Source organism: Diorhabda carinulata, chromosome 3 (assembly GCF_026250575.1).
Source record: "Diorhabda carinulata isolate Delta chromosome 3, icDioCari1.1, whole genome shotgun sequence".
Lineage (NCBI taxonomy): Eukaryota > Metazoa > Arthropoda > Insecta > Coleoptera > Chrysomelidae > Diorhabda > Diorhabda carinulata.
In genome coordinates, this window is record NC_079462.1 from 13,932,584 (window position 1) to 13,960,218 (window position 27,635).

Genomic DNA, 27,635 nt, shown 5'->3' on the forward strand with positions numbered 1-27,635 from the left:
AAGGTTAGTTCGTCGATCTTTGAAACTTTTTGTCCGAAAGCATTTTCTATATGGGCTTGTAATGACAAGACATTATACAACTAGAAATATTAAACTGCGACCTCTAAAGCTTATTAGTTACTGAGTCAAAGCCTCGAGTGCCCACAGTCTTCGATTTACCGATAATTCCTATATTTTCTTCAACCAGAGGGCTTTGGCCATTTTCAATTTTTTCCATCTTACATCTTCCATTGCACTCGGTATCGTCTAATTTTTTAACAATTTTCGTATTTTTCTAAAACGTAATCATGAATTTTCCTTTCTTTTAAGTTTGTCTTTGCAACATTTTCTAATACATGTTAATTATTGTGGAACTCTCCAGCGATTGTTTTCTTTCTTCTATCTTCTCTTTTTTTCAAGTTTTTCTTCCTCAAGTCTTTTTTTCTGATTTTCTTTTTTTATAATACTTTTCCACTCTGCTACAGAAGAAATTTTTTCTTTTCCACGACTCTTAATTTCTTTAGCTTCAGTGGCTGGCCAAAATTAAATTCTTTTGAAGGGCGATGGGATAGAAGGATAACTAATTTCTAAATCTTTGTTGCCTATTTCAGAAGATAAGTGAGGGATTTTTCTGGGGCACAAAAATCACGTACTTGTAGCTGTTGGCCAGGTACACCCATTAAAATATCTATCAGTTTCAGTAGCCACTAAGTAATTATTATTTCCATTTTCATAAATTGCTAGGTTACTTTTTTCCATTTAATAAGAATTAATTTGTTGAAGGCTAATATTTTCTGTATCATAAGTCTAGGTTACTAGTTACTGTCTCATCGAAACTAACATGTTGAAGGTTAATATTTTCAGTTTCATAGGTAGTTAAGCTAGAATTTTCTGTCGCATCAGAAGTAACTTGTTGCTATATTTCAGTCATAGCTTAAGCTGATGTCCAGGGAAGATTAGTATCTACACATTCAGGTAGCTCTGGAAGATTGTTTTCAAAAATCAAATCAGCTTTTTTGCTTACTTTGCATTCTATGACAGTGTTATCTTCAAATAATTGATTAATATCAGCCCAGGAATGATTTTTGTCGATGTCTGTCAGAACTTTTATATGCAACAGCATTGCCATTTCTTTCGTGATGAAAACTTTTCCAAAATTCATTTAGAGCATTGTCTGCAATATCACCGTTCCATATACCACCTTGACAATTTCTAAATTTTTGTAACTTATGGCCAAATTTATTTTTTTGTATTAACTGACACACCTTCTGAACCCATTAATAAAAATCTCCTTTGTTAAAACTTTATCTAATATTGCTTGAAAAAGAGGAGCAACAATCTCTTTAATTTCTTCCCATTGTTCAGTATTTTACAATATACAACAGACTTTCCAAGCCCACTTCTGAAGCTGAAATACAATCACACTCATATGTTTTTTATTTGGGTTAGGCGCTACCAAAATAATTCCATTGTTACTGCAAGACTCGTGGGATGTGATTTGTCTCCATTAACAAGTACATAATCGGTTTTTTTACCCATGGATAGAAAATGTTTACAATGTATTTATCAAAGTTAGCAGTGGCCATCCATTTTAAATGGATCCTAAATAACGTTTCCTACAGCCTAATTTCAATTAACAAATTTTAGGGGAACACTTCTCGCATCGTTTAAGTCATACCTTACCAACAGAAGTCAACTTGTAAGGGTTGATACAACAATTTCTTCTTGCAATAGAATGTGGAGTGCATCAAGGCTCAGTACTAGTACTGCAACCAGTACTCTGCGGTGCTTGAGTTTTGGAAATTCCGCTAATTCTTTCAATTCTTATTTCGACCCACCTCTTGATATTGTGAATGTTAGACATGACGATCGTAGTTGTTATGTGGAATGCCCAAAAAAGTATTTTAAGCGCCGTGAATGCTTGGTGGAATGCACCAAATATTTCTGATATTTTAAACATATAACAAGTGCATAAACAGTTCAAAATTGAAACAAATTAAGGCAGGATGGGGTATGTGGGTCCCCAATATATTTGCTGCTTACAGCTGGACACTTTTTCAACTAATCACCCATACAAGACGGTTGTCTTTACTTCTACCCCCATAATTTCAACATAAAAATAGATTATTGGTATTACAAAATCCGTGTGAGTGGGTAAATGATTAATAACTTATCAATAACAATTATTAAACATCTGAAGCCTATTATATAACCGAATAAATATCATATAAGAATTAATGTAATAAAAAATAATTAAAATCAGAAGTTCTTGTAGATCATGTTTTAAATTTGAAATTTTCACTGAAAATTGAACGTGTTCATATAGAAGTATTACATATATAATCTTTATGGTGTCTGTTTTGGTTTCTAGTTCACCAAAGTGTTCAATATCATATAAGTAATACTCCTATATGGACAGTTGGTATTGGAAAAAATTTCACTACTTTACGGTGCCGACAATATATTTATATATATATTTATATATATATATATATATATATATATATATATATATATATATATATATATATATATATATATATATATATATGTATATATATATATATATATATATATATATATATATATATATATATATATATATATATATATATGTATCGTTCGAGACACTTTATCTATACTACACATGCTCTAGAATGCGCCGAACCGAGCTGAAACTTCGAGGATAGAGAAATCGCTGCCATTCTGTCTTCAACTTATAGAAACTGTCCATATAGAAGTATTACATAATATAATATATGGAGGGTAGAGGTAAGGAGAACCATCTCGATGCTACAGAAAGTGTCCATCAAATTCTTTACGTTAGGGAGGCGCTACTATGGCATGAGTGTAAATTTTAAATAAAGCGCTAAAAATTCAAGAATAAGGACAGAGAAAGAAAGAAGTAATGATTGACACTTCCTTTCTAGAAATTCACAATAATTAATTAACATTCAGCGTTATCTCCATGTATATATTCTTTGAATATCTCAAAGTAGCTTTTCTAGGTTATATTTACAAAATTATTTTGTACTACGTGAATAGTTTAATTTTGTATACCAATATCTAATTAACGACTCTAGTCATTTAAAATTTTTAAACACTGCATACTTCACTCTATCTAAAGTAACTAAGTTATATATCTCGTCCGACAGGAGCGCCATTCTGGTTAAATTTTGAATTATAATTTACCGTCTACAAGCGGACAGTTTTTAAGCTAAGGCCCCATATGAAATGGTCCTCCTTACCTCTACCCTCCATAACATAATATATGGTTCAATACACTAACCTACAGATCAACCACTGTCCTGAAGTTCATCGAAGTTAGGGAAATACGAAAGTAAGGTTGTGGTTCCCTGAAATCTTTTATCTATGGTTGTGGTTGATCTGTGGTACTATATAGACGCATTTCACTTCGCTTATTGCTATTTTACTGTCTTTGAATTCGTCGAGGATTTTGTCCGTGTATATAATCTTTGATTTTGTTGAAGAGAGTAGTTAGTGTAGTGGATCTACAATTTTTTTCATCTGATCCTTCCTAAAAACGTAATTTTTTCCTGTCAAAAGTGTCGGCTTAGATTGATTAGTCATCGTTTAAACATAGTTATTATCTTGTACATCTGTTGATTTGTACACGATCAATTATTTTAGCAATATCAGTGTTTTCTGATTTCCAAATATTCTTAATTGTCAGAGTCTAGAAAAGATTTCTTCATCAAGATATTGCCAACAAAGAAAAATCTGCGGTCAATTATATCAAGTAAGTTTATGTTACAAAAAGAAATAAAATTGTTTCCTCGACTAAATCCAAATGTTTTCAATGCACATTTGAAAGCATTTAGAACATGTTTCACAAGTGTAGTTCTCAGCAATTGCCTATCACTGTTCAGAGCTGATTTATTTATAAGTTCTCTAAAAAACCAGGTTAGCAAAAAAATTAGAATATGAGTTACAAAGGCAAATAAAAGAAATTAAAATATAGCAGGAATTGAAAAGAATACAAGCATATACTAATTTTTTTTCCTATACAAGCCAAGTTAACTTTTACTTTAGCTATTTCAGCGATTTCAGGACCACTAAACTATCTCATCTACCCTTTTAAACAAGACCAACAACCCTTCATACAACTCCTTCAGATAGCTATGTTGGGATCTTTAAAATTTTTGATGCTTCACATTTTTTGGATTTAACCAATAATCAACCATTGCCCTTCTTTTTCTTAATGATTATTTTTTTGAATATCATATGGATGTATAGAAAATAATTCTTACCACACCCCCTAAATACTTATATTGTTGGGCAACTTTCTCCTTTGTTTCTTTTAACACATCTCCTGCTGAAGCTTCTTTGAAGACCAGCACCAAAATAATATTACAGACAGATATTTTATGTACTAATAAATCTTAATTTCTCACAAAAATTATCCTTAAACTTTTTGTTTATTGTACATCATAAATTCTTGATTTGCAGAAAAATGTTTTTTAATAGATTTATTTTATCAAAATAACATTTTGGTTCAGACTGAATATACTGTTTACACTACCACTACACTAACAATTACACTGTCTGATGCGCATTTCGATAACCAAGTTATCGTCTTCAGAGACTGAAGTTTAAATTATTTTAATTACAACAATAATATCATCTTTTAGAGTATGAAACCTAATATCCACAAATCAAAAAATTATCTGTATTAAAATTAAGTTGTTCATATATTACACATACGTACATACTTTTTAGTATTTACCATTGGGCTAATTAAAAAGTTTTTATATAATTTCCAAACCTTGCCTTTTTTGTTTGATTAAATAATTTTGTTATTCCATTTCTAGATGGATAGTCAAGTTTCAATTGAAGGATATTTTGCTGATTTAATTGATGACATTTGGCGGTCAGATACTCTTCCAGACGATGACATTGCAGTACCCGCTTGGGAACTAGCAGATCCTGAAGCAGACACTGGCGACATTCATCTAACCTTAAAAGAACAAGAACAGAAATGGAGTGATATTATGTTGTCATCACTTAGTGAACATCAATAAATATTGTAAAGTGTCAGTTTAAACAACAGAACAGTATTTTGGTCAAATTTCAATTACTAATGGAATTCCCAAATATAGGCAAACAATGTGCGCATTCTCAATGTAAACAATTGGACTACCTTCCACTTGTTTGTAAATGTGGTGAAATTTTCTGCTCAGAGCATTATAATGGACATATTCAACATTGCGAAGTTGCCAACCCCATTATAGAAGCCAAATCAAATAATCAAGTTGAAAGTGTATTCATTTGCTCTCATCTTGATTGCAAAAAAAGAGATATTGTTCCCCTAATATGTGGAAGATGCCAAAAACATTATTGCGTTGAACATAGACATTTGGCAGTGTGTAATGATAAAGATGAAGAAACATTAAGAACTGAAAAAGAAAAATTTTCAGCCCCCATGAGAGCATTTAATGAAGCAAAAGCTATTGTTGATAAACAGGTATGCTTTTAGATATTAAAAAGTGTGCAACTTATTGGATATCTTCATTTGGGTAGATTTTAATGGAAATATAAAAGCAGAGTAATTCTATGTATAATGAAACATATTGTGTCAATCAAACTGTGTTTAAAATATAATTGTTTTATTTATTTTGATGTTAACACAGCTATTTTTAATGTACAGGGTGTTTCAAACATTGTAATTAAATTTTATAGGTATATATTTTGTAATCCGATACATCCCATGAATTTTTATATGGCTATTATAGAGGGCGCTAGTTACATGGTTTTTAAGGATAGATTTAATAATCAAAATTTCAAGTGAACTTCAACAATAATCAATTCTGCAGTAAAAAAGTACTCTTTGTAAAACTCGATAATGTGTACTGTTTTTGCAAAATTTTCATTTGAAAATTATAAAGTAATAACCAATGCTGGTATGAAGTAAGTTAGAAGTTTCACAAAAAATCTAATAATTTAAGCATTTTCCTTTAAACATAAATTACTCCGGGTTGACTGAAAGGATTTTAACATTTTTTGACTGCTCAAAATTGTCTTTCCTTGTTCTATTAATAATAGTTCCAATTATTATTTCAATAATACTTATGCTGTTACTGGGAAAGTGGGTTGTGGGAGTTGAAATGGAAATATAACTTAAGGTACCTCGCCTGTGACGACCTAAATTGTCGCCGATAATTTTCGATACAAGTATTTATTAGTAAAATTATAAGATACCAAGTCTTAGTACATTCATTTCCAGAATTTAAATGTAATGATTATTTGATTGACTTTATTTTGTACGACGACGACGACGAGGTATTAATAAAGAAAAAAAATTACTTGGTACACGATATTACTGGCCCAAAATGAACAACGATATTGAAAAATTTATTAACAATGGCGAAACTTGTTTAAAGAACAAGTATGACAGAAATTTCCCTAAAATAAAATTTAATTTAACGCCTTCATCATAAAAACTGTTCGAACATATTTATTTAGACGTCTTTTACATATCCACAAATCTTACTATTATTGATTCTTTCTCACGTTGTGGATAAGCATATCCTTTAGATAGGTTTAGCGCAAAGATCACCCATATTTCTTAAACGGAAAAACTTGCTAAGTTAAGATATAAAAAGCTATCTAAATTTAAAAAAGCCAAGGTCTTAAAACTAAAAGGTGTATTAATTAGAGAATATATAAAGGTCTATATTACAAAACTTGAAAACAGATAACAAAGAAATTATTACAGGTTTATGACAACAAACCTCCTGTCATTAGCGACAAGGAAAGATGATAATTACAATATAATTGAAACTAGTAATTTATTAATTAATAGTAGCAACCCCATATCATATTGTTGTTTGTATTCCAAGGACCGATTTGTTAAAATAAGGACTGTATTTATAATTTGTTTATGTATACTTCTAACAATCGAACTAAGAGTATGTAACCAATACTCTCGTCTTTACGACTACCCTGACTTAGTGAGATCCCCTCCTATATCTAAAGATTAACGCAGGGTCGCCTACAACAATACAAACTCTCGCTTTTACAGAAAGTATTTCCAGCGTTTATAATGTTTAGTACCCTATAGATGAAGCGTTTCAAATGGGTGTTCTTTGGGGGCTTTTTTGTTATTGAATTGCTTTTTTTGGGGGCTTATTTATAATGAATTCACCCTTGTCGGGGTCAAGAGAGTGCCCATATAAGAAGGTGAATATTATTTTCTTTTCCATTTACTACTAACAGGCAAACAAAAGGGTCAGGGATCCTTTAACTGGGCAGTGGGTCCGCTGTCGGCTTTGATGACAATCTCTCCAAATTACCTTCAAGACTCACTTGCTATGTCATTTTTCACTTGGACAGGAACTACTACTGTCACGGCAACAGACTCCTCCTCCGTACCGTCACCCCACCCACTCCCTCTACTTCTGTCTACCTCTACTTTCCTCATTGTTGGAAATCCGCTAACACAGTTCTCATTCCCAAACCCGGCAAAGACCCTACCAAAACTGAATCTCATCTCCCTATTTCGCTCATCAGCGATTTGGGTAAAGTCTTTGAACGTTTTATCAAGGCGGAATCTGGGACTTCTGTACCGAGCATAATATAATCCCAAAACTCAAATTCCGATTCAGACACAACGCCATCACCAATCTTCAAACTATCTTGACCAAAGCAATGAACCAACATCAATGCGCCTCCGCCATTTTCATGGATGTCCAGAAGGCTTTCGATCAGGTCTGGAATGCCGGACTTGTTAGGATTGGTGCAGAAAATGGAAGGTAACTCTCAATTCCCAAAAAACTAAAGACATCGTCTTCGCATATCCGAATTACGTGCGTAACAGCGTACGATGATCTCCCTGAAATCTACCTTAACTTCCCTGATAATTCTCCCATATCATCAGATAAAACTGTACCATCCACACCCACTCTACACATAGGGTATGACGCAGCCGCAGCTGTACCTGTCAACCTTGAAATTTAAGATAAACCAATAAGACACAAAAAATTCTCAAAAAATCAATAAAAATAAATAAAATTTTCCATAAATAATTCGTTTTCTTCTAGCCCAAAATCCCAAATCTCCTTCTTAAGTAAAGTTAGCAAATACCACCTCAGCCCGAGAGAGGAGGAATTCTTATATCAGGGCCCATTCCAACAAACACTCCTCATCTTACCAAATTTTATCCAACGAATCTCTCTCTCTCTCTCTTTATACACATATTACAATTTATCACAAACCACAAGTAGAACAGAAATCTTAGGACTAGTTACAGTAGATGACGAAATTAGGTATAATGAGCAATTGAGTTATTACAGAAAAATGTATTCACGAACTTCATTGTACAAAAAACTTATCAAAAATTATAATAATTCTATAACCAATTTAAGCGAAAACCAAGTAACATACAAAGAAATTTAGATAAAATACAAGCTTCATTATATGACGAATGCGAAACCTTGGAAAGTTATGTGAGTTTCCAAGCTATCATCTCTCAAATAAATCTGGATAGTCAGATAACTACTAATTTAATTGATAATTTAGGAAATGTAATATTTTTCTAATTAAATTTTTTACATAATTCTATAATCCGAAGTTCCGATATAGTTATTATGATTAAATATTTGCACAATGTTTACGATTCGAAACGAATTCCTCAATTTGAAAAAATTAAATTTCGTAAAATATGTACCTATTCTCAAAGATGAGATATATGAATTTTTTATCATTTATTTCCTGTAATCCAAAATCACTTAACATATATCCCTTCTTTTGGCACTTACAAACGAAGATGACCAATTTGAAAAAGAAGAATGCCCTTTTCTTGAAAACACCTACTGCCCACAAAACCCGATATCTCAAGACAACTGCACCATACAGCTTCTCCATACAAGACCTCACACATTGCCACTTCATGGAAGTAAATGTACAAGAATTAATTACTGACTAGTTACCGAAATTCAAGACAACTCGTATAACAAAAGTGTCCTAAGAAGGATAATCGCTATAATTGTTACATTTATTCTTATTTTCTGTTTGGTAAAATACAGTGTCCTATGAACGTAATTCTATGGATTATGAATTTACCAACTGAAAATAACCAGAAAAAACGTTTGATTCTAAAAACAACATCTTTTGCTCAAAATGATCATTGTATTAATAAAAAAAACTTAAAACTGAACCCAAACTAACCTATAAAAATTTAATGTTATTCGTAATGTAACCTATAAGACGATTCAATGCCTTTGACCTTAACCTAACCAATGAAAATTCACTAACATTTATAGCGACAATTTAAATAGCATAACAGGAATCAACTTTGGTTGATATGATGCATGTCTAAGAATTTTCTTTAATTATAATTTTTTTCAATGTTGAGAATGTTCATATTATCGAAATCTATATGATATTCTTCAACACAAGAATGATGCAAAATTTAACCACCAAGGTTATTTAAATCACTTTTTTATTAATACACTAATCATGTGAGTGAGAATCTTGGGCAATATTTTTAAAAATAGGCGTTTTTGTATGTAATGTATGTAGAGAACATAAAACTAAATAATAAAAAATAGTTTATATTAATTCGTATTTAATTTTTTTTTCAGCTGGATAAAAATCTTTATGAGTTGAAGAAGAATCCAAAAAATCGAGACATTGCAAAGAAAGTTCTATTAATGAAGATCAAAAACAAAGCTACTGGACTTACAACAGTGCCAATGCTTAATCGAGTTTATTTCAATGTAACATATGCTGAAAACTCTCTTCCCATATTTGTTTCCAATCAGTGGAGCCTTGGAAGAGCAATAGATGCTATCGCACAAGAAATGAAGCTTCGGAATGATAATAACAAAGCTACGGACACAAAACTAAGATTGTTCAAAGAACAGGGGAATGCAAGTATTTCATCTGATTTGTCAATTACCATAAAGGAACTTATTGATCATCATGTATTATTTGATGGTGATAGTTTACTTATAAAATACGTGAAAATTAGTTGAATCATTTGATACTAATAATATATCATTTTATTGTTGAGCTAACTAATATTTTAAAGAACAAACACACTTCAAAATTAAAAATATATTTATGAAATAAATTTTTATGTAGATAGATTTTTTTCCCTAAATTTCCCCAATTTTTGGACTTTTCACAGTTATAGAAACAACATTGTATTAGGTATAATTAGGGTAGAGCTAATACAAAAATTTTTATTTGAAGATAGTATTTCCTCTGCCATTTTATTATGATGGCTGTAGTTCATTGCGAATTGATAGAAATGTCTAAATATTAGTGTGGAATCATTATTAGAATCCTTAAGAGCTATGGAGCACAATTTATTAATTGTCTGATAGTGGCATATTTATGAGAAATCTTGGCGTATTTTATTGCTTAGTGCCATTAGTGTGTATTTTTATATAATATACTTTTTATTTGATGAGTATTTTTGTTGATATTTCTAAGAAATTGCAAATTTTAATGTCAAGAATTGTAAATTTATCGAAATCTATTATAATTTTAACAAACCTCAGTTGAGAACTAGGAAATTAAGCGATAGATGAGTGTTGGAATTTTCGTCTGTGATTAATCTCAAATGGCGATAATATAACGGAATTTTACTGATAAAATTAGGAGAAAACTTTAAATATATACCCATAGCATGGAGGCTACATAGGAAGGATGATGATCGCTATAGGATTTTTGTCAGTTATTGCGTAAACGAAGGATACATCATTTTCTTAAATATGCTGCCAGAGCGACGCTGGCCTCTAGTAAATAAGTGTGACGATAATTAAAAAATGATAAATCGTTGTGAAGTAGCAGTGCAAGTGATCCTTATAACCATAGCAAATTGGGTACGAGATATACATCATTATTTATTGCACCATAGGTAAACAGAATTTTTTCAATTTTAATAAACTATTAAAATATTTCAATTAAGTGAGAAGAAGTTAAACATAATCTGATAAACATATTTTTCATTAGATAGCTCAAAAAATGCTTGAATTTTATTTTTATTGGAAAAGATATTTCTCAAATTATCACAAACTGAGCAAGTGGATTTTTATGTTCATCTACAAGTTAGGTGTTATTTCATCATCATGATTGAAGATTGAAATTGTGAGAATCTGAACTTAATCAATAACTGGCACCAAATAAATATTATGTTATTGGAGAGTAATAAAATGAAAATGGCCAATGGTACTGAAGGATTGAAGAGAAAAATATATGCACTGAAAGAAAGCTCTATTCCAACTTTAAACCCTACAAACTTAAGTGAGAGCTGGAGTACTCAATCCAATTATAAACTCTGGGGAAACATCACAAGAACAAACAACTGGTAAGAGAAATTGAAATTTGAAATGTTGTGTATTACTTGTTTTATCTACTAAAGGCACTACTCTCATTTTTTTAATATTTCATAAGTACTTTCATAATTCATCAAAAAAATTGGTAATTTTATAGTTACATTACAATTTTGATTAAAGGTACATCAATCATCTATTTCGGAGGAGAATATTGGAGAATTTCCACTGTCAATAATTGATAATGCACTTCATTTTAATGCTTTACCTAAAAATTTGAGCTGGGCAACCGATTTGCATGAGGTTAAGAAACTTGGTTTGTGTTACATATATAGACAAAGTTTCTATGAAATTAAAGCTTCACATTAAAATTAATCAAAACTGGGTAAGAAAAAGAAGTATTTTCTCTAATCTAATTATAAATTTATGCCATTAGTTAACCAACATTACAAACTGAAAGTTGATTTGACATTAACAAAAGTTTTTCCAATATATCCCATTTCTGGAATTTTTGAGAAGAACTGGAAAATTATTCGTAGTGTGTTGGGACTGAATTTGATCAAGAAAAGTAGGATTTGTGTTTATGGATGTTTTTAGGGGCATTTATCATAGTCCATCCTAGTTCAATATCAATAGATTTAATCAACCAGTGTCCTGTTGACTAAAGAATTAGTTATTGAAGGTGTCCTTTACATAAAGAAGACATTTCCAAAAATCTCCTTTCCAGAAACCGTACCAATGAAAATTCCAGAAACTCTTGAGTAAATCCAACCAATAGAGGCATTGGAAAATCTATCGCAAATTTCTACGGGACTCAGTGCTGCTTCTATTATTTTATTAATATTTGTTTATATAGTTTTATCAATATTTTTATTAAAGAAAACAGGATTTTAAAAATTCTTTTTTGGGCCCAAACTGTAAGGTCCAGTAAAAGAAACTGCAAGACATTTCGAAAACGAAATGTCAGAACCAAAGATGGGAGAAGAAATGTACCATAAGGAGCCAGAATAAGATAGCTGACCTACATGCTTAATCAGCAAACGTAATATATATTTATTCAACGCACGTTTTTATCACTTTTTATAATAAGGTCTTTGTTATAAAGGTTGTTGTGATAAAATTTATTTAATTCCTATTAAAATTCTAAGTTAGTTTGTAATAGCCGACTTCCCTATATTTTTTACGCAAATGGTGTAAGATAGAAAATTGATATTAACTGATTTATTAAGAGTACCTATTAGAGGGAAATTTCATAGAAAAAACCCATAAGTATAAACCCATGAAACATTTTTCTTAGCGCCCACAAGTTGACTGTACAAAAATAGTTCCACGTGTGTCATTCAATTTATTTATTTTCCGTGTTTATCTTTCATATCAACTACAAAGTAAAAAATAATCTACGTTTCCTTGGCAATACAATAACTTTAATATTTATTGTGTCATAATATATGCAACCCAACGTACCGAGACGTGTAATGTTACAGGGAATTTCATTTTTAAAATAAAAATAATCTAGTGATATTTATAGATGGTAGAAAAGGAAATTGTATTGTAGATTTGTCGAGTTAAGATTATACAGAAGTGACTTGGTAGATATATTGAAAAGTGTTTTGTGATATAAAATGGCAAAAACCTACGATTATTTATTCAAGTTATTACTAATTGGTGATTCGGGTGTAGGGAAAACTTGTGTTTTATTTAGGTTTTCCGAAGACGCATTCAATACAACTTTTATTTCGACAATAGGTGAGTCAGAATCATTATTTATATGTATCAACCTCCAAGTTTTTAATATTCAAGGTTATATTTGGTATAATGAAGATAAGGTTCAAACAAATGCTGTGTGTAAGTGACAAAAACAAATCTCGTATTTAAAATTTTATATTTCATGGTTAGAATAAACCATTATTCAACCACACCTAATAAAACGTTATGATGAAAAAACTTCACTATTATAATGGCATGATTCAATTATCACAGCCACTTAAATCTCATTTTTGTTAAGATATGATTAACTTTTGCTGGTATTGATATACTTTATAATCTGGAGAATAATTTGAAATCTTTTACAGTACTAATAAGTGTGTTTAGTGAAATTAGGTATTTTTATTTCAAAATAGTTTGTAATTCGATTAGTATTTGATTTTACAATAATGGAAATTTTAAACTAAATTTTTTAAATATATTCACATTTTTATTCTTTATTGAGATTTCTGAGTAAAAATAATTGATAAAATATTGGATTTAGAATAGTTGTATCTTTACACATTTTCATCCAAACTATCACTTGACAGGCAATCTTTTTCACAAGTTGAGATTTTACTTTTTACTATTTTATATCAAATACCTTCCTTTCACTCTATTTTTTATTTATATTGTCCATGTTACTGTCCTTGTATATGTGTTTGAAAAGTGTCAATATATATATATATATATATATATATATATATATATATATATATATATATATATATATATATATATTAAATTTATAAGAATTCACAGAATAGAGCTATAAATTTTACTTAAATTATTTAGGTTTTATAAATGTGAACCATTTAATTATAATTACACTAATTATGTATATTAGAAATGTAAATTGAGATTCAAAGAATATATTGTTCATAGTTTTAGCTTAACAGTAAACTTTAAAATTTAAACTAAAGAATCATTTATTATTATATTTATTCTATTTCAATTAATAAATGTATCCGATCAATTAACACTAAACAAAACTGAAAGCTTGACAAACATTTATTTTGTAAAAGTAAAAATTTATTATTATATTTATGGGTCTAGAGAGAAAATAACATATATTCAATTATAAAGATTCAAATATTCTTGGAACAAATCTAATACACAAAAAAAGAGAATTTTTAGAAATGGTTCACATTCATAAGAACAAAAAAGCTATAAATGTTAAAAAAGACCTTAATCATTTAGATAAAATTTATAGCTTTATTTTCTAAATTTTAATACAACTATAAATAATTTGATTAATAATTGCTACATATTTTTGAGATGTAAAAACTAAGGAAAAATTAATTTCTCTTGATAATACACATTTCTATTTTGATTTTATTTTTATTTTGATATTCATGATGTAGGTGATCTATTGATTAATATAAATATGCAAATTGTCAGTGTCAAACCATATTTTGATCAAGACTAAAGTAGTTGAAACGTCAAATTTCTATCTGTCTTTCAAAAAGTATTAAGAAAAACTAATTTTCAAACAGAAGAGACCTAAAATCAAGACGATTTAGAAAGATATATAAAAGGTCTAAGAAATAAGAAATTTAAGAAACTATTATATATATAAAATATTCCAAATCATTGAATTAAAAACCATTGTGGCAGTAGATCAAAAATTTTTTCAGAATGTGATTATTTGTTGCTGGATTACTGTTTATTTTTGTATTCTATAGATCTAATTTAAAGAAATAAGTATTAATATAATTAAAAATATAAAAATACTTTGAACTCTGCCCTTGTGCGCATTATTAATCGTAATGGCATAGCAAACTTTCATATTTTTCCATGAAAATCATAGCGTCTATGACATTTTTCTGTCATTGACGCAACATAATCTTGGCAGATTTATGTTGCGAAACAACATTATTCGTGTGTTAATCTTGAGTTGAGAACATGAGGAGGTGTCCCTGGTGGATAAAGAGTGTATAAGAGCTCAACAGGGTAGTGAACAGCTTCTTCATCCTCTGGTCAATCGATTCATATCTTACTCGTTCAGTGGGCGGTTTCTGCAGCAAAATGTTGTTAATAAAATCCATTTGTTGAAGTAAGAATGGCTCTCTCCTCCTTCAACCCTGAACTACAATTGTCACTAGCTTCGTCAGTATTTGGGTATATTTTGTCAGTTAAGATGATTAAACCTGGGTCAGTTCTCTTCCATCTTCTTCCGAAATTTTACCCTCACCTATATCAATATTTTTGAAAACTCTTCCGCTTTTAAGTTGGACTGAGGATAAACATTCATATTGATAGTCAAAGATAGAACTTTGACCGAAGGTCATAAAATTGATGATTTGATACAGACTTGAATTGCACTTGTTTCTCGTGGCACAACAGGCAAAGTTTGTCTAAAGTCACCAGACAAGAGAATAATTACTCCTCCCGTAATTCGTTCATACCTCAAATATCTTGCAGACCCAGAAGAACCAATCAACTTGGTACTCAAGATAATTAAATTTCATCAGATCCTGAATTTAAATGATTAAATATTCAAAATTCAAAATGCAGAAATCACGTTAAAAGGAAACCAAAAGTAAACTTAAAATGTAAAACATTTTTCCTTATCATGTATAGAAGGACTTTCCCAACAACTATCTAATTATTTCAATAAATATGATATTAGTATTAGTCATAAAGGATATAATACATTATCAAAATATTTCACTAAACTAAAATCTAAAACACCCAAATATAACAGATGTAATATTATATGTCAAGTACCTTGTAATAATTGTGACGCTGTTTACATAGGGCAGACATCTCAGTATTTAGAACATAGACTAAGAGGTCATCAATAGATAAAAAAATAGAACTATTTAGAAAATAGATCAAGAGATCATCAATACCATAACAAGAATTAAATTGCATTAACAAACCATGAAAAATTAAAAAAACATACATTCAATTATAAAAATTCAATATCTCTTGAAAAGGAATCGAATACAAGAAAAATAAAATTTTTAGAAAGGCTTCACATACATATAAATGAGTAAGGTATTGATGATAAAAAAAACCTAAAGTTTATAGTTTCATTTTATAAAAATTAATGCAATTTCGAATAATTGATAATTAATTGAAGGCAGCTACATATCTTTGATAATATGTAGCTGTAAAAAAGATTTTTATTTTGACAAATCGAAATCTCGTTTAATATATGAAAAAGAGTATGACATCATATTTTTTAACTCTTTTTTTGTTTCAGGTATTGACTTTAAAATTAGAACAATAGATTTAGATGGTAAAAAGATTAAATTACAAATATGGTGAGTTTTTTGCAGTTGGTTGCAGTTTTGTTTAGTTTTCTTGTTATACTCAATTTTATACTTACCATAGTTGAAAGATTATTTTAATTTCAAATTTAGTATATAGTATAGTAGAAAATCTATCGATTATCTGCTTTGGGACTAGAATATGAATTATTGATTTTTTGTTTAATTTTACTTAACTATTGAACTAGAAATTTGAACAATGTATTACTTGCAGTAAAATACCTTTATCTAAGATGTTTGTAACAGTATTGTTCACATTATGTGAAAAGATTATTATGAGGCACATGGTCTGGTCTTATGTAAATATGCTGTTTAGTGTTATCACTGTACTCAATATTACATATTTTTAAAATCTTTTGCTATAAAAAATTGAGGTTTGGATGGATCAGGACGTACTCATAAGTTATCATAGTTATGGGTGTTCTCTATAAAAGCAAAACTAAATTTACACTCAAAGTGCTTTGGTTTTTTTTTGTCTCATAGTTTGCTATGAAGAGAATTCAAAGTTTACTATCCAAACAGACTCACTGAAAAACAGTTAATAGGTCAGTCTATCTTGATGTAAAAACAAAAATGCAATAGAATATTATCTATATGTTCCTTTTGGTTTCAAGTAAGTACTTGTAGACGCTTTGTTATTACAATATTAACTAAAAGTCATTAAAAATGATTATCCAACAATAACAAAATTATGAGAATACATACCTATCCTATTTCGAAGAACAAAAATTTAAAAAGTCCCAGAAGTGAACAAAAAACGAGAATTATACTGTTATATTAAATTTATTATAAATTATATTATAGTAATAGAATCAATATAACATAATAATATTCAATTATAAAATTATGAATATATACTTAATAAAATATATTTTTTAATTCCAAAATTTAATAGAACCAAAGGAGATGAAAAATATGAAAATTCTAGAATGTTTTTTGTCTTGCTATTCCTCCCATTTTGGTTTGCTCCATTTATGTCCCTATTCCACTCATTAATATAGGAATACTTGTCTACTGCTCAAACCTCAACTCAAATTTCAAAAAAAAATAATTTTACAAGCCTTCAACTTAAAAATACCAAATTTAGTATACTGTATGAGAGTGTGAAGGGCATTTGGTTATGGTAATTAGAAGACAATCGAACAATTCTGGGAGGTTGATAAGGAATTTTAGAATTGAATTACCCATGGTAAGAAAATAAAAGTTTTTAAATAAATTGACAGATAAGAAACTTTTGAGAAATTTTTATGTTAGGTCACTCTAATTACCCCCTCCCTCAGAATGATTCGATCCCCCGCTACTAACCATTACTTAAGGAGGCTCCCGCGTTTTCCAAACTAGTCATTTTAAATGTATTTATGCTTAAAACTCTTAAATTAATTAATTTATGATGATAATATGAACTGAAACAATGCATAAAAGCTTTTATTTTATAAAAAATAAATAGTCGCTCATTTGATTCTTTCAAAACAGCAAATAAGCGTCGAGTATTGGTACACATTCACTTATACATACACTATAGTATCGATTATTCAGTCGTTTATTACAGTGGAATTATATTTGGTATTTAAGTGTAAAAATGGTCAAAATCAAAAAGAAACTAAAAAATGTGAGACACAATAAAGCCCCCTTTTCTAATTTGTTATTTGTTCATTGATAAGAAGTAATCCAATTTTGAGGCCTCAATCTGCCTACTCCTTGGAAATTCACCAAGGAAATGAAAAGCATAGACAATTGACAGTTTTATTACTGCGAACGTAATTGTATAAGTCAATTTTAATCATTTCAAGGTCCTATTTGCATGTTTATTGAAATTTGTCCATCAATTTCTCTCACATAATTAAGATCAATTATTAGTCAAAGTTTAATAAACAATTGGTGACAAACTATTCGAATTTAGTTTGATGGGAAATAGTGTTTTCAATTTTAAATTACATGACTTTTAGCTTATCCACAATTAAATACTGGGGATGCTAACCATTACATTATATTTTGTTATTTAAGATACATCATCATTTACCAGTTTTGTGCACTACTCTAATTTGCAATGCCTATATATTTTGATGTTTTAAATAAAATATTTTCAGATATTTGTTAATCAATAATTTTAGGGATACAGCAGGTCAAGAAAGATTTCGAACCATCACAACAGCTTATTACCGTGGAGCTATGGGTATTATGTTAGTTTATGACATAACAAATGAAAAAAGTTTTGAAAACATAAAAAATTGGATAAGAAATATCGAAGAAAATGCGTCGGCAGATGTGGAAAAAATGTTATTGGGTAATAAATGTGAATTGGATGAAAAAAGGCAAGTTTCAAAAGAGAGAGGGGAACAACTTGCTGTAGAATATGGTATTAAGTTTATAGAAACAAGTGCTAAGGCTAGTATTCGAGTAGAAGATGCATTTTTTACATTAGCTAGAGATATTAAGGCTAAAATGGAAAAGAAACTGGTAAGGAAATTGGAAGTTTTATTTATTTATTTGGATATTGACAGTTCAAAAATAATTCAATTCAATAATTTGATATGTGCTTTGTTATTTATGAAATTGATAACTTCTGTCCACAAAATGAATTAATAGGTAATAATATTTCATGATTCTAATTGATGTTTCATGGCCAATATTAGGCATATATATAATTATTAGATAATAAATTTTATAACTGCTACCAAATAACTGACTGAGAACATAAATTTTCTCATTAGTAATTTGCGTCTCAACCCAGTATCTCACTAGAATTTCCTTATGTAAACAGCCTTCAACATTACAGTTAATGATCTATTTAGATCTTAACAATTTAAAACTAGTATTAAAAATTGTTTATTTCACATTGTTTATAAACATTTAATAAACTTTTTCAAATACTACCATTTTATAAATTGCATCTCATAATTATTCCAGTTTCTGTTTAATTTTATAAATTGTATGACTAGAAATATAAAGTTGCATTAAATGCAAATTTGATTTTTTACCAAAATAATTTTTCCAGTACTTCTTAGTTAGACGACTATTTTTAATACATTATTTTCAATAATATTTCTCCAATCCACTATTTTGGAAACTTATGAAATAAAGAGTTTTATTACAAAAATCTTATAAATTACTGTGTAGTACATTTCTTTTAGTTTCATAATTTTCAAATTGACTTGTCCTTTATGTTTAACATAGTTTAATTGGTAAAAATTCAAAATCAAAATATTACTAATGTGTTACAATATTTTTCATTTTCTCTGGCAAAATGAGACCAATGTGCATTTAGTTTCCAAATCCTGCAATTAGTTGATGATATGTATAAAATAAGACATTTGTGCACATTGTCTGAATACCTGAAACTTGTTCAATATACTTACATAAATAAATACATAATGTTTTTATTAATTTTTCTAGTGTATCATATACTAAGTTTTCTTTCTTTGAATTACTTTTGAACTGTGTACAGCTATAGTACTATTTTTCTAATTTATTGTATTTTTCTTGCTCACCCTTTATATTGGCAGAAGGTAAATAGTACATTTTTTGTAGGCATGCTAACAATTCTAACAAAGTGTGTATCTACTCCACATCACACTATTGCATTTTTCAGAAATAGTACGAGTATTTTGTGGAACTTGAAATAGTATCACTGATTTTAAATAGCTGCTAATTTTCATTACTCATTAGTTAATATGACACACAAACAAAAGAAGTTATATTGTGTATCAAGTACCTAATGTCTGTGACGCTATTTATATAGGACAGACATCTCAATATTTGGAAAATAGATTGAAAAGTCATCAATGAGATAAAAAAATTAAACAGCATTAGCAAACCATGCAATATCTAAAACCCATACATTCAATCATAAAAATTCAAAAAATCTTGAAAGAGTGTCAAACATAAGAAAAAAAGAATTTTTAGAAACAGTTCACGTGCATAAAAACAAAACAGTTATCAACGATAAAAACAAACAATTTAAGTAAAATTTATAATCTTACTTTATAAATTTCAATGTAACTATGAATAATTTGTTTGAATATTGCTACTTGTTTTGAGATATAACAACTTATAATGAAAAATTATTCAATGTAATTGAAGATAAATTTTTATTTTGATATTAATTTTATATGTGATCTATTGATTTATATAATTATGAAAATTGTCAATATCAAATTATATTTTGATAAAGACCGCAATAAGCCGAAACGTCAAGTTTTGATGCTTTTATACAGCGAAATTTTAATTAAAAGGAACTTAAAATCAACATCATTCATCAACAAAACTATAACACAAACTATAGAAATATTCTTTAAGCTGTTAATTAATACCCAACAGGCACTGTCGATATCCAAGTGTTGATTTTATCTTGAAATTCGAAATAATTTATAGCCACAATATTTAGGTATAGGAAATGCTTAGCAAATATAAAACAAATTTTTACATGAAAGTGGTTTCTCCTCAAAAGTACTGTATAGAATTTAGTTAAGTTCCAGAAATGATCAGTAATTCAAGATCATGTATAGCGATTTATAGAAATATAGTTCTGTAAAATACTCTCATATTCTGTCTAGATATTTTTAGTTTCTGAAAAAGGTTATATGACTATTGTATGCTTATTATGCTTGATTAACATCTGAATTGAATTTATAGGACATTATTTAATTTGATTTCAAATTTATTAATAAATTGATATAACCCGTTATGGACTTATTTTGTTTATAACAAATTTTACCACTAATATTATTAAGAGGTGATAATAGAGTGCTATGTGCACTTCATTTCTGGTGACAGACGTTTAATCGACAGGATGGAGGTAGATGGGACTCTTTTCACTCCATTCTAATATCAAGCTAACAGCTCTCCCACATAATCTATTCTTATATCTAATATGGATATATTCGTTGTTTCAATTTTTCAAGTAACTCAATTTTCCATTGTTGATATCTGTAAAATAATCATCAAATAATTATTGCCTTTCGTCTCTTATAATCCAAATAAACCAAAAAGAGAAGGATTTATTTTTGGTAAAAAAGAAATGTTCCAAATGGATTAGATGATAATCTCTAGGGCAATATAATATTTTTTAAAGAATCCTGTCAAATCTTCACAGTTTTTTGATGTTACAAATAATAATGATATTCTCCAAAATGATCATGAAGGAAGAACGAATTCATGAAATGGAACAGCAAATTTGAAAAGATTTAGGGGAATATATAAATTCACGTGAAAATGGATACATAAAGACATACCCCAACCTAAATCCAAATTTACGCTAACACCAACAACAACGCTCAATATTACACACTATACGACTTTTCGGAAAATATAACTGGGATCAGCTGATTGCAGATCCCAACCCAGAAAGAGATTTATATCAGTTTACGACGTTGCGTTCAAAGTACTATAATCTATTCAAACAGAAAACCACTCGAGGAAACTATAAAGTAATTGAAAAAAAAAAACAAAAAAAAAGATCCCTAACTAATAATAAACCAAGCAGAAAACGCATAGAAACTACTGAAAAGGAGAATAGGTTTCTCTCCAAATTTATTACAATAAAACTAAACTGTAATAAAAACCTAACCAAAGAGCATAAAAATAACATTAAACATAAACAAAAACTTGACACTAACAAACGAAATGATTGACAACGACATGTCAAGAAATAAAAATTTATAACTCTGAAGACAAATCCTTCCCTTCCCTTGAAACTGGGCCCTGCAAAGGTGCAAATTAGTTAACACGATTTTATACATATTATACCAAAACCTTAGACTCAGAATTAGATACATTAGAATTTTATTATCAAAATGTCCCTAGTACTATTTTAAGGTCAAAAACTCAGCATTGGAATAGTCTTTGAAATATTATTAATGAAGTCCGATATCACTCATAATTAGCGCATGAAACTTGTAAACAATTTATTGTTTACATAGTATTAAACTACGTAATCCTTGATCAATCAGACGCCGAAAGAGTTATGGAATCTCCTCGAAATAATGAAAGGAATCTTATTTCACAATTCAATCAACAAATTTTACCAACCTCTCATTCATTTGATTATTTCAATAGAACTATCAGTTCATTAGCTAAGGAAGGGACAATTAAATAAGTTCTAGAAGTTTGTTATAAAGGCATGAGAAAGTAGATCTATTATTAACAGGGTGTTTCAACATTAAATTATTTCGATTGATTCTTATCTGTCTAATTATAGGCTGTATTTGTTCTGCATTTCCTAATCCTTCATCGTAAGACGTTTATTTATTACCATTTGTATTCATTCCCTGCAAAGAACTTAACCACAATTGTATTCATCATATCTGACGATTGGTACATAACTTCCGAAAAAGCCGATTTTCAGTTCCGCGGTAAATTAACACACTGATTAGACATACACATAATACAACACACATAATTGAAGCAATTATCACAGTTCATTAACATCTTTCCATTGCCAACCAAAATATCAACTGATTAGACAAATGTTCAGAATGTCTGAAGAAACAACCTGCTGCCTCTAAGTTACAGTATTAAAACAACATACGATTGGAAATTTAAATGGAAGGTGTTTACCTAATCGAACTTCCGTTCGTATGTGAATTCCACACAACTGAATAAAATTGCTTGCGAAGAACCACTCACTCTTCCAAGTATTCATTCCCATTATTCTACGGTAAAACATGGAAAAAGCAAATTAGAGAAAATTCTTCTAGATGAACTTTTACAACCATATCCTTATGATTAAAATACTATTAGAAACCCAAGATGAAAACGATGAACAAGAAGATACAATCTGGTATGGAGAATTAAATGACAACCTTGAAAAATCAAATGGACCAAAAAAACGAGGAATTACAAAGACATCTTGTGAATTTGAGAACAAAAGATATTCTAGTAAAGAAAAAGAAGATTGAACAAACAAAATGCTGCAATCCAGAAACAATACTCAAGACCAAAGATAACGACAGTTTTACATGAGTCAAAGCCGCAACGTTCGACGGCAAGGCGTCTTGGACCAATTAAACAGTTTGATAAAAGAAAGAAAAGCAGTGGACTTGACAATTGCACTACAATGTACTTCATACGATACCTCTTAAAGACACTGATAACTTTGAACAGCTGAAGAAGAGGTTGGACATGAGATACGGTCACAAACATCTTGAAGACCTGTATCGATCGCAGCTGAAGAGCCGAAGGCAGAAGCGTGACGAAACTCTTTAAGAGTACAAAGTAGACATTGCCCGACTTGTCGGTAGATTGCCCTGACTGCTGCTCTTGAATATTATGTAGCCACGACGGCTTCAGAATATAACAGGGATACAACCATACAAGAAGGTGAAAGGGAAAAATTGAACTAGATCGTCAACTTGTTAAAAGGTTAGTCGAGAGAGAGCAAACGCCGGAATGTACGCAGATCGTGTAAGCGACCCGGAACCTCAGCAAACAACAAAGTCCAGTCACAGGGAAAAACAGGTCTCCTATAAAGGGACAGCACCGACCCAGGATCATAAGCTTGCCTCCTTCTACTGTAGTTTCAAGAACTACAGTGGTCAAATAAAAATGGTCACCAATAAGGATAAAAGAAAATTATGAGAATTATTCTCACTTAGAAATGATTCGCCAATGGAAGGAAGGATTTAGTGTCAAGAAGTGTCAATATTTTCACCGGAACAAAAGTAGTGGTAAATATGGTATGGTGGTAAATACGTCCTAGTTGTGATGAATTGTTTTACAAAATGGGTGGACATTTTTGCGATTCTGAATCAAGAGGCCACAACTGTTGCGGAACTACTGGTGAATGAATTTTTGGGAATTCATTAGTGAAAATTTCTAAAATTTGTGTTATACAAAAGTGTGGGGCTTACTTCACAATTTAGCCTGATGCTAACGTGGCGCCACTTCTATTTAATACATTTCAACGGACAATTTTCATATACACAAATTCTTCTCCTTATCTCACCCTCCATAAATGCGTTGTACAGATGTAGGATTAAAATTGCTTTGTTCTGACATGTCTTCGCTACCCTTCCGCGATTGAGTGTGCAAAAATATCCTTTATCGTGTATGTTTTTAATTTATAAGATATCCAAATTTTTAAAATTCAGTATTATTATTGCAAAAATTCTCTGCTCAATATTATTTTCCTTATATTATATATACTAGTAAAATGAAGCGCTATAAGGAGATGATTCTTTAACGCTGCATGAGTGTAGATGAAAACTGTCAAATTAACGGCAAAAAGTGAACTGGGCTTGTTGGCTCAATGGATAAAAGTAATGGACTTGGGTCGAGATGTTTTGGGCCATCGCAGAAAAAATATCTAATAATAATTTTATTGAAATCCTGAGAATCGCCACTGTTTTGTTCTAATTCTGCTGATATTTCTTTAAGGGAACTTGTATTAATTTCCGGTACTTCATTAATTTATGCATGTTTTAAATGGATTGATCAATACACAACAAATAGGTGGCGACTTACACTTTCTAATAGATCAGAATACTGCAACGAAATTGAATCTCTATATAGTTGCTATAGTTACTTTTATTACTTTAATAGTAATGGCTCTTATTAAGTAATGTCCTTATAACTAAAACCTATAACTGGTATTCTGCAAAGTATCTTGTTGAATATTTGCATGAAATTATTAAAATAAGTTAATATTCACCATAAAATCTTAATTATTACAAAAATAATATAAAAAATTTTTCCCAATAGGAAGCAAGCAATCCACCTCGAGGTGGTCACCAACTCAAGTCATCAGACCCGCCGAAGAAACCTACCAGTTGGCTGTCAAGGTGCACAATACTCTGACAAACTCCCGGAGCTGCTTAAAACGTCACACAACGCTTATCCTTTGAGCCTATCATTAATTATTACCACCGTGCATCTTCAAATAAGTGTGATAGGACAATTTTTGACATGTCTTTCTAGAACGGTTATCTCTATTCATTTCTTAGAGTCGTATATGATAAATATAAAAAGTGAAATATGTACTGATTTTCTAAGAAAAATACTAATCAGTATAAATAGGAATATTCTGCTCATTATGGTTTATTAGAAAAATTTAAAACACAATTATTAAAAATCATTAAATATTTTTATATTCTAAAAAAGTTTAGACCTCAACCATTTCCTCAATCTCCAGTTATTTTAATCATCATTAGGTTTTGTTCTTTATACAGCTCCACTTATTGACATCTATTTTAACTTATATCAATTATTCAGTCTGTTTTTATATACAATATATGTATTGATAATAAATTTCAATCCTGTAAAAAGTATAGCTGTATTAGTTTTCAAAATAAGTAGCTGAGTTTTACAGAAGCCTAGTCTATATTATTATATATAATACCACAAGAAAAATTGAAGAAATATAAACGTTATCAGTTGAAATTTAAATTCACATACAGCAACATCATTTTATATAAATCTTGTTCTAGAAAAGCATTGAACATCTGTTTTTCTTGATGATAAACTAATACAGTAATGCTTTGGTATATTTCAAATTGCTATTTCATGCTTTTCTTCAGTCTAATGAATTGTACCATTGCTAGTAATTGTTATCTTCCAATTTTTGACAAATTAGTTCATGGTAATATCAGAAGTTTTTTCACTATTCCCAAAAATAATAGGTCTGCAATGTAAGAATTTAATCTATCATATACGATTCTAACGAATGATCTAGTTTGACTTAGATATATATATTTGTCTAATATATCTTATCTAAGTAGACATATTTGTTTCAGAAGGAATGTGGGCGTCTCATAATGTATTTATAGGAAAATTTATATTTATGCACTTATTAGTAGTTATTCTTAATTATTTTGAACATATTTTTAATTCGAAACATCTGATGAACCACTAATGTAATAATAAAAAATTTCAGTGCTCTTTCATGTTTGCAATTATTCTTTATTAATACTTATTCTTTATGCAGTAATAATATTGAATAATATTTAACTTAAAATCCCAAGTATTGACAGAAATAATCATATCATTACATTGATAACAGATAATCAGGTAATGGAGAAAATCACTAATGGCAGAAGAAATATTGTCAGGGAAAATGTAATTACCTGAAAATTTGAAAATAAAATGTTTGAAAGATATTATTATATTTATTGTTTGTATTATTATTTCTTGCTTTCCGTAATGTGGATAAAACCTAATTTTTCAATTTTCTAATCATCAGTACTTATTGACTTTGATATTCTGAATTTGACTGATGTTTGTTCAACTGTAAATAAAACATTTTATAATTGTGATCATTTTCAAATTTTAATAAATGTATAGTTAATAAAAATGTTTATTTTTTCAAACGGGCACTTAGTAATCACTTGTATATTGATCATAGTAGATTTTCACTTACTTTTGTGACGTTTTTTACATTCCAAAAATTAAAAAATATGTGAAACTCACCTGGTGTATTTTGAAAACCTACCGCCTTTTGTTAAATTCATGAAATTATAAAACATGTTATTTCAGATTAACAAACTAAAAATTTAATTTTTTCTGATGTTCTATGGCTGATTTCAAGAAACATTTATATGTTCCCCATATTCAACTATTTTCTATCATTTTTAATAAGAAAATAAATATTTTGTACATTTATATAATCATAAAAAATTAACACAAATTTTTATCAAGTTTATTACATGCCCTTTTATAGTTTCATAAATATGTAAATAAATTATATCAACATTTTAATGGTTGCTTTATTTAATAATAATAAAAGTATTTAGTGTTCGTATATAAATATTCGTTATATATATATATATATATATATATATATATATATATATATATATATATATATATATATATATATATATATATATATATGCATTTAATTTATAATCAGTCAATCCACAGTTCGACTAACTTCTCACCATTTTCAATTCTCTATGGCCCATATTGATCTCCCATTACATGAAACATTCAATCAAACATAAAGACGAAGCCCTTCGTACTAGACTTAAGGATATACCTCTCGCTTTAAGACAAAATATGTGGTTTTTGCACGACGGAGCACCACCATATTATTCTTTATAAGTTCGTCAATACTTGAACGAACAGTTTCCGCATCGATGGATTGGTCGTGGAAGTGAGTTTGCTTGGCCACCAAGAGGCCCTGATTTAAATCCTTTGAATTTTTCAATTTCGTTGCAAATGAAGGCATTAGTTTACAAAGAAAAAATTACTTCTTTTCCACAACTGCGACGGAAAATACAAGTAGAAGAAGCCGCGGATGTAATTAAAAATAATAGACAAGGATTATTTAATATTAAGAGATCTTTACGAAAGCGGATTTGCTTTGAAGTATTTTTATTTTTGTTTACAAATTTGTTATTAC

General features: G+C 29.3%; 3 protein-coding genes across 4 annotated transcripts; all 3 read left to right on the plus strand.

Moving 5' to 3' along the window:
• The first annotated feature begins 4,811 nt into the window (after positions 1-4,811).
• Positions 4,812-5,410, plus strand: LOC130891606 (anaphase-promoting complex subunit 13). The gene has a single exon (XM_057796441.1). The coding sequence runs from the start codon at positions 4,812-4,814 to the stop codon at positions 5,019-5,021; it is 210 nt and encodes a 69-aa protein (XP_057652424.1). The 3' UTR covers positions 5,022-5,410.
• On the plus strand, positions 5,081-10,072 carry LOC130891605 (AN1-type zinc finger protein 1-like). Its single transcript, XM_057796440.1, has 2 exons — positions 5,081-5,464; positions 9,582-10,072. Exons 1-2 carry the CDS (start codon positions 5,081-5,083, stop codon positions 9,972-9,974), a joined length of 777 nt encoding a protein of 258 aa, XP_057652423.1. The 3' UTR covers positions 9,975-10,072.
• Positions 10,073-12,588: 2,516 nt separating this feature from the next.
• LOC130892098 (ras-related protein Rab-8A) lies at positions 12,589-26,989 on the plus strand. 2 transcript variants are annotated; one of them, XM_057797336.1, is made up of 4 exons: positions 12,589-13,025; positions 16,234-16,294; positions 18,412-18,757; positions 24,998-26,989. In XM_057797336.1, exons 1-4 carry the CDS (start codon positions 12,902-12,904, stop codon positions 25,091-25,093), a joined length of 627 nt encoding a protein of 208 aa, XP_057653319.1. In that variant the 5' UTR covers positions 12,589-12,901; the 3' UTR covers positions 25,094-26,989. The 2 variants fall into 2 exon arrangements, with proteins under 2 accessions (XP_057653319.1, XP_057653318.1); XM_057797335.1 differs by lacking the exon at positions 24,998-26,989 and having other exon boundaries at positions 12,782-13,025; positions 18,412-21,918.
• The last annotated feature ends 646 nt before the right edge of the window (positions 26,990-27,635 follow it).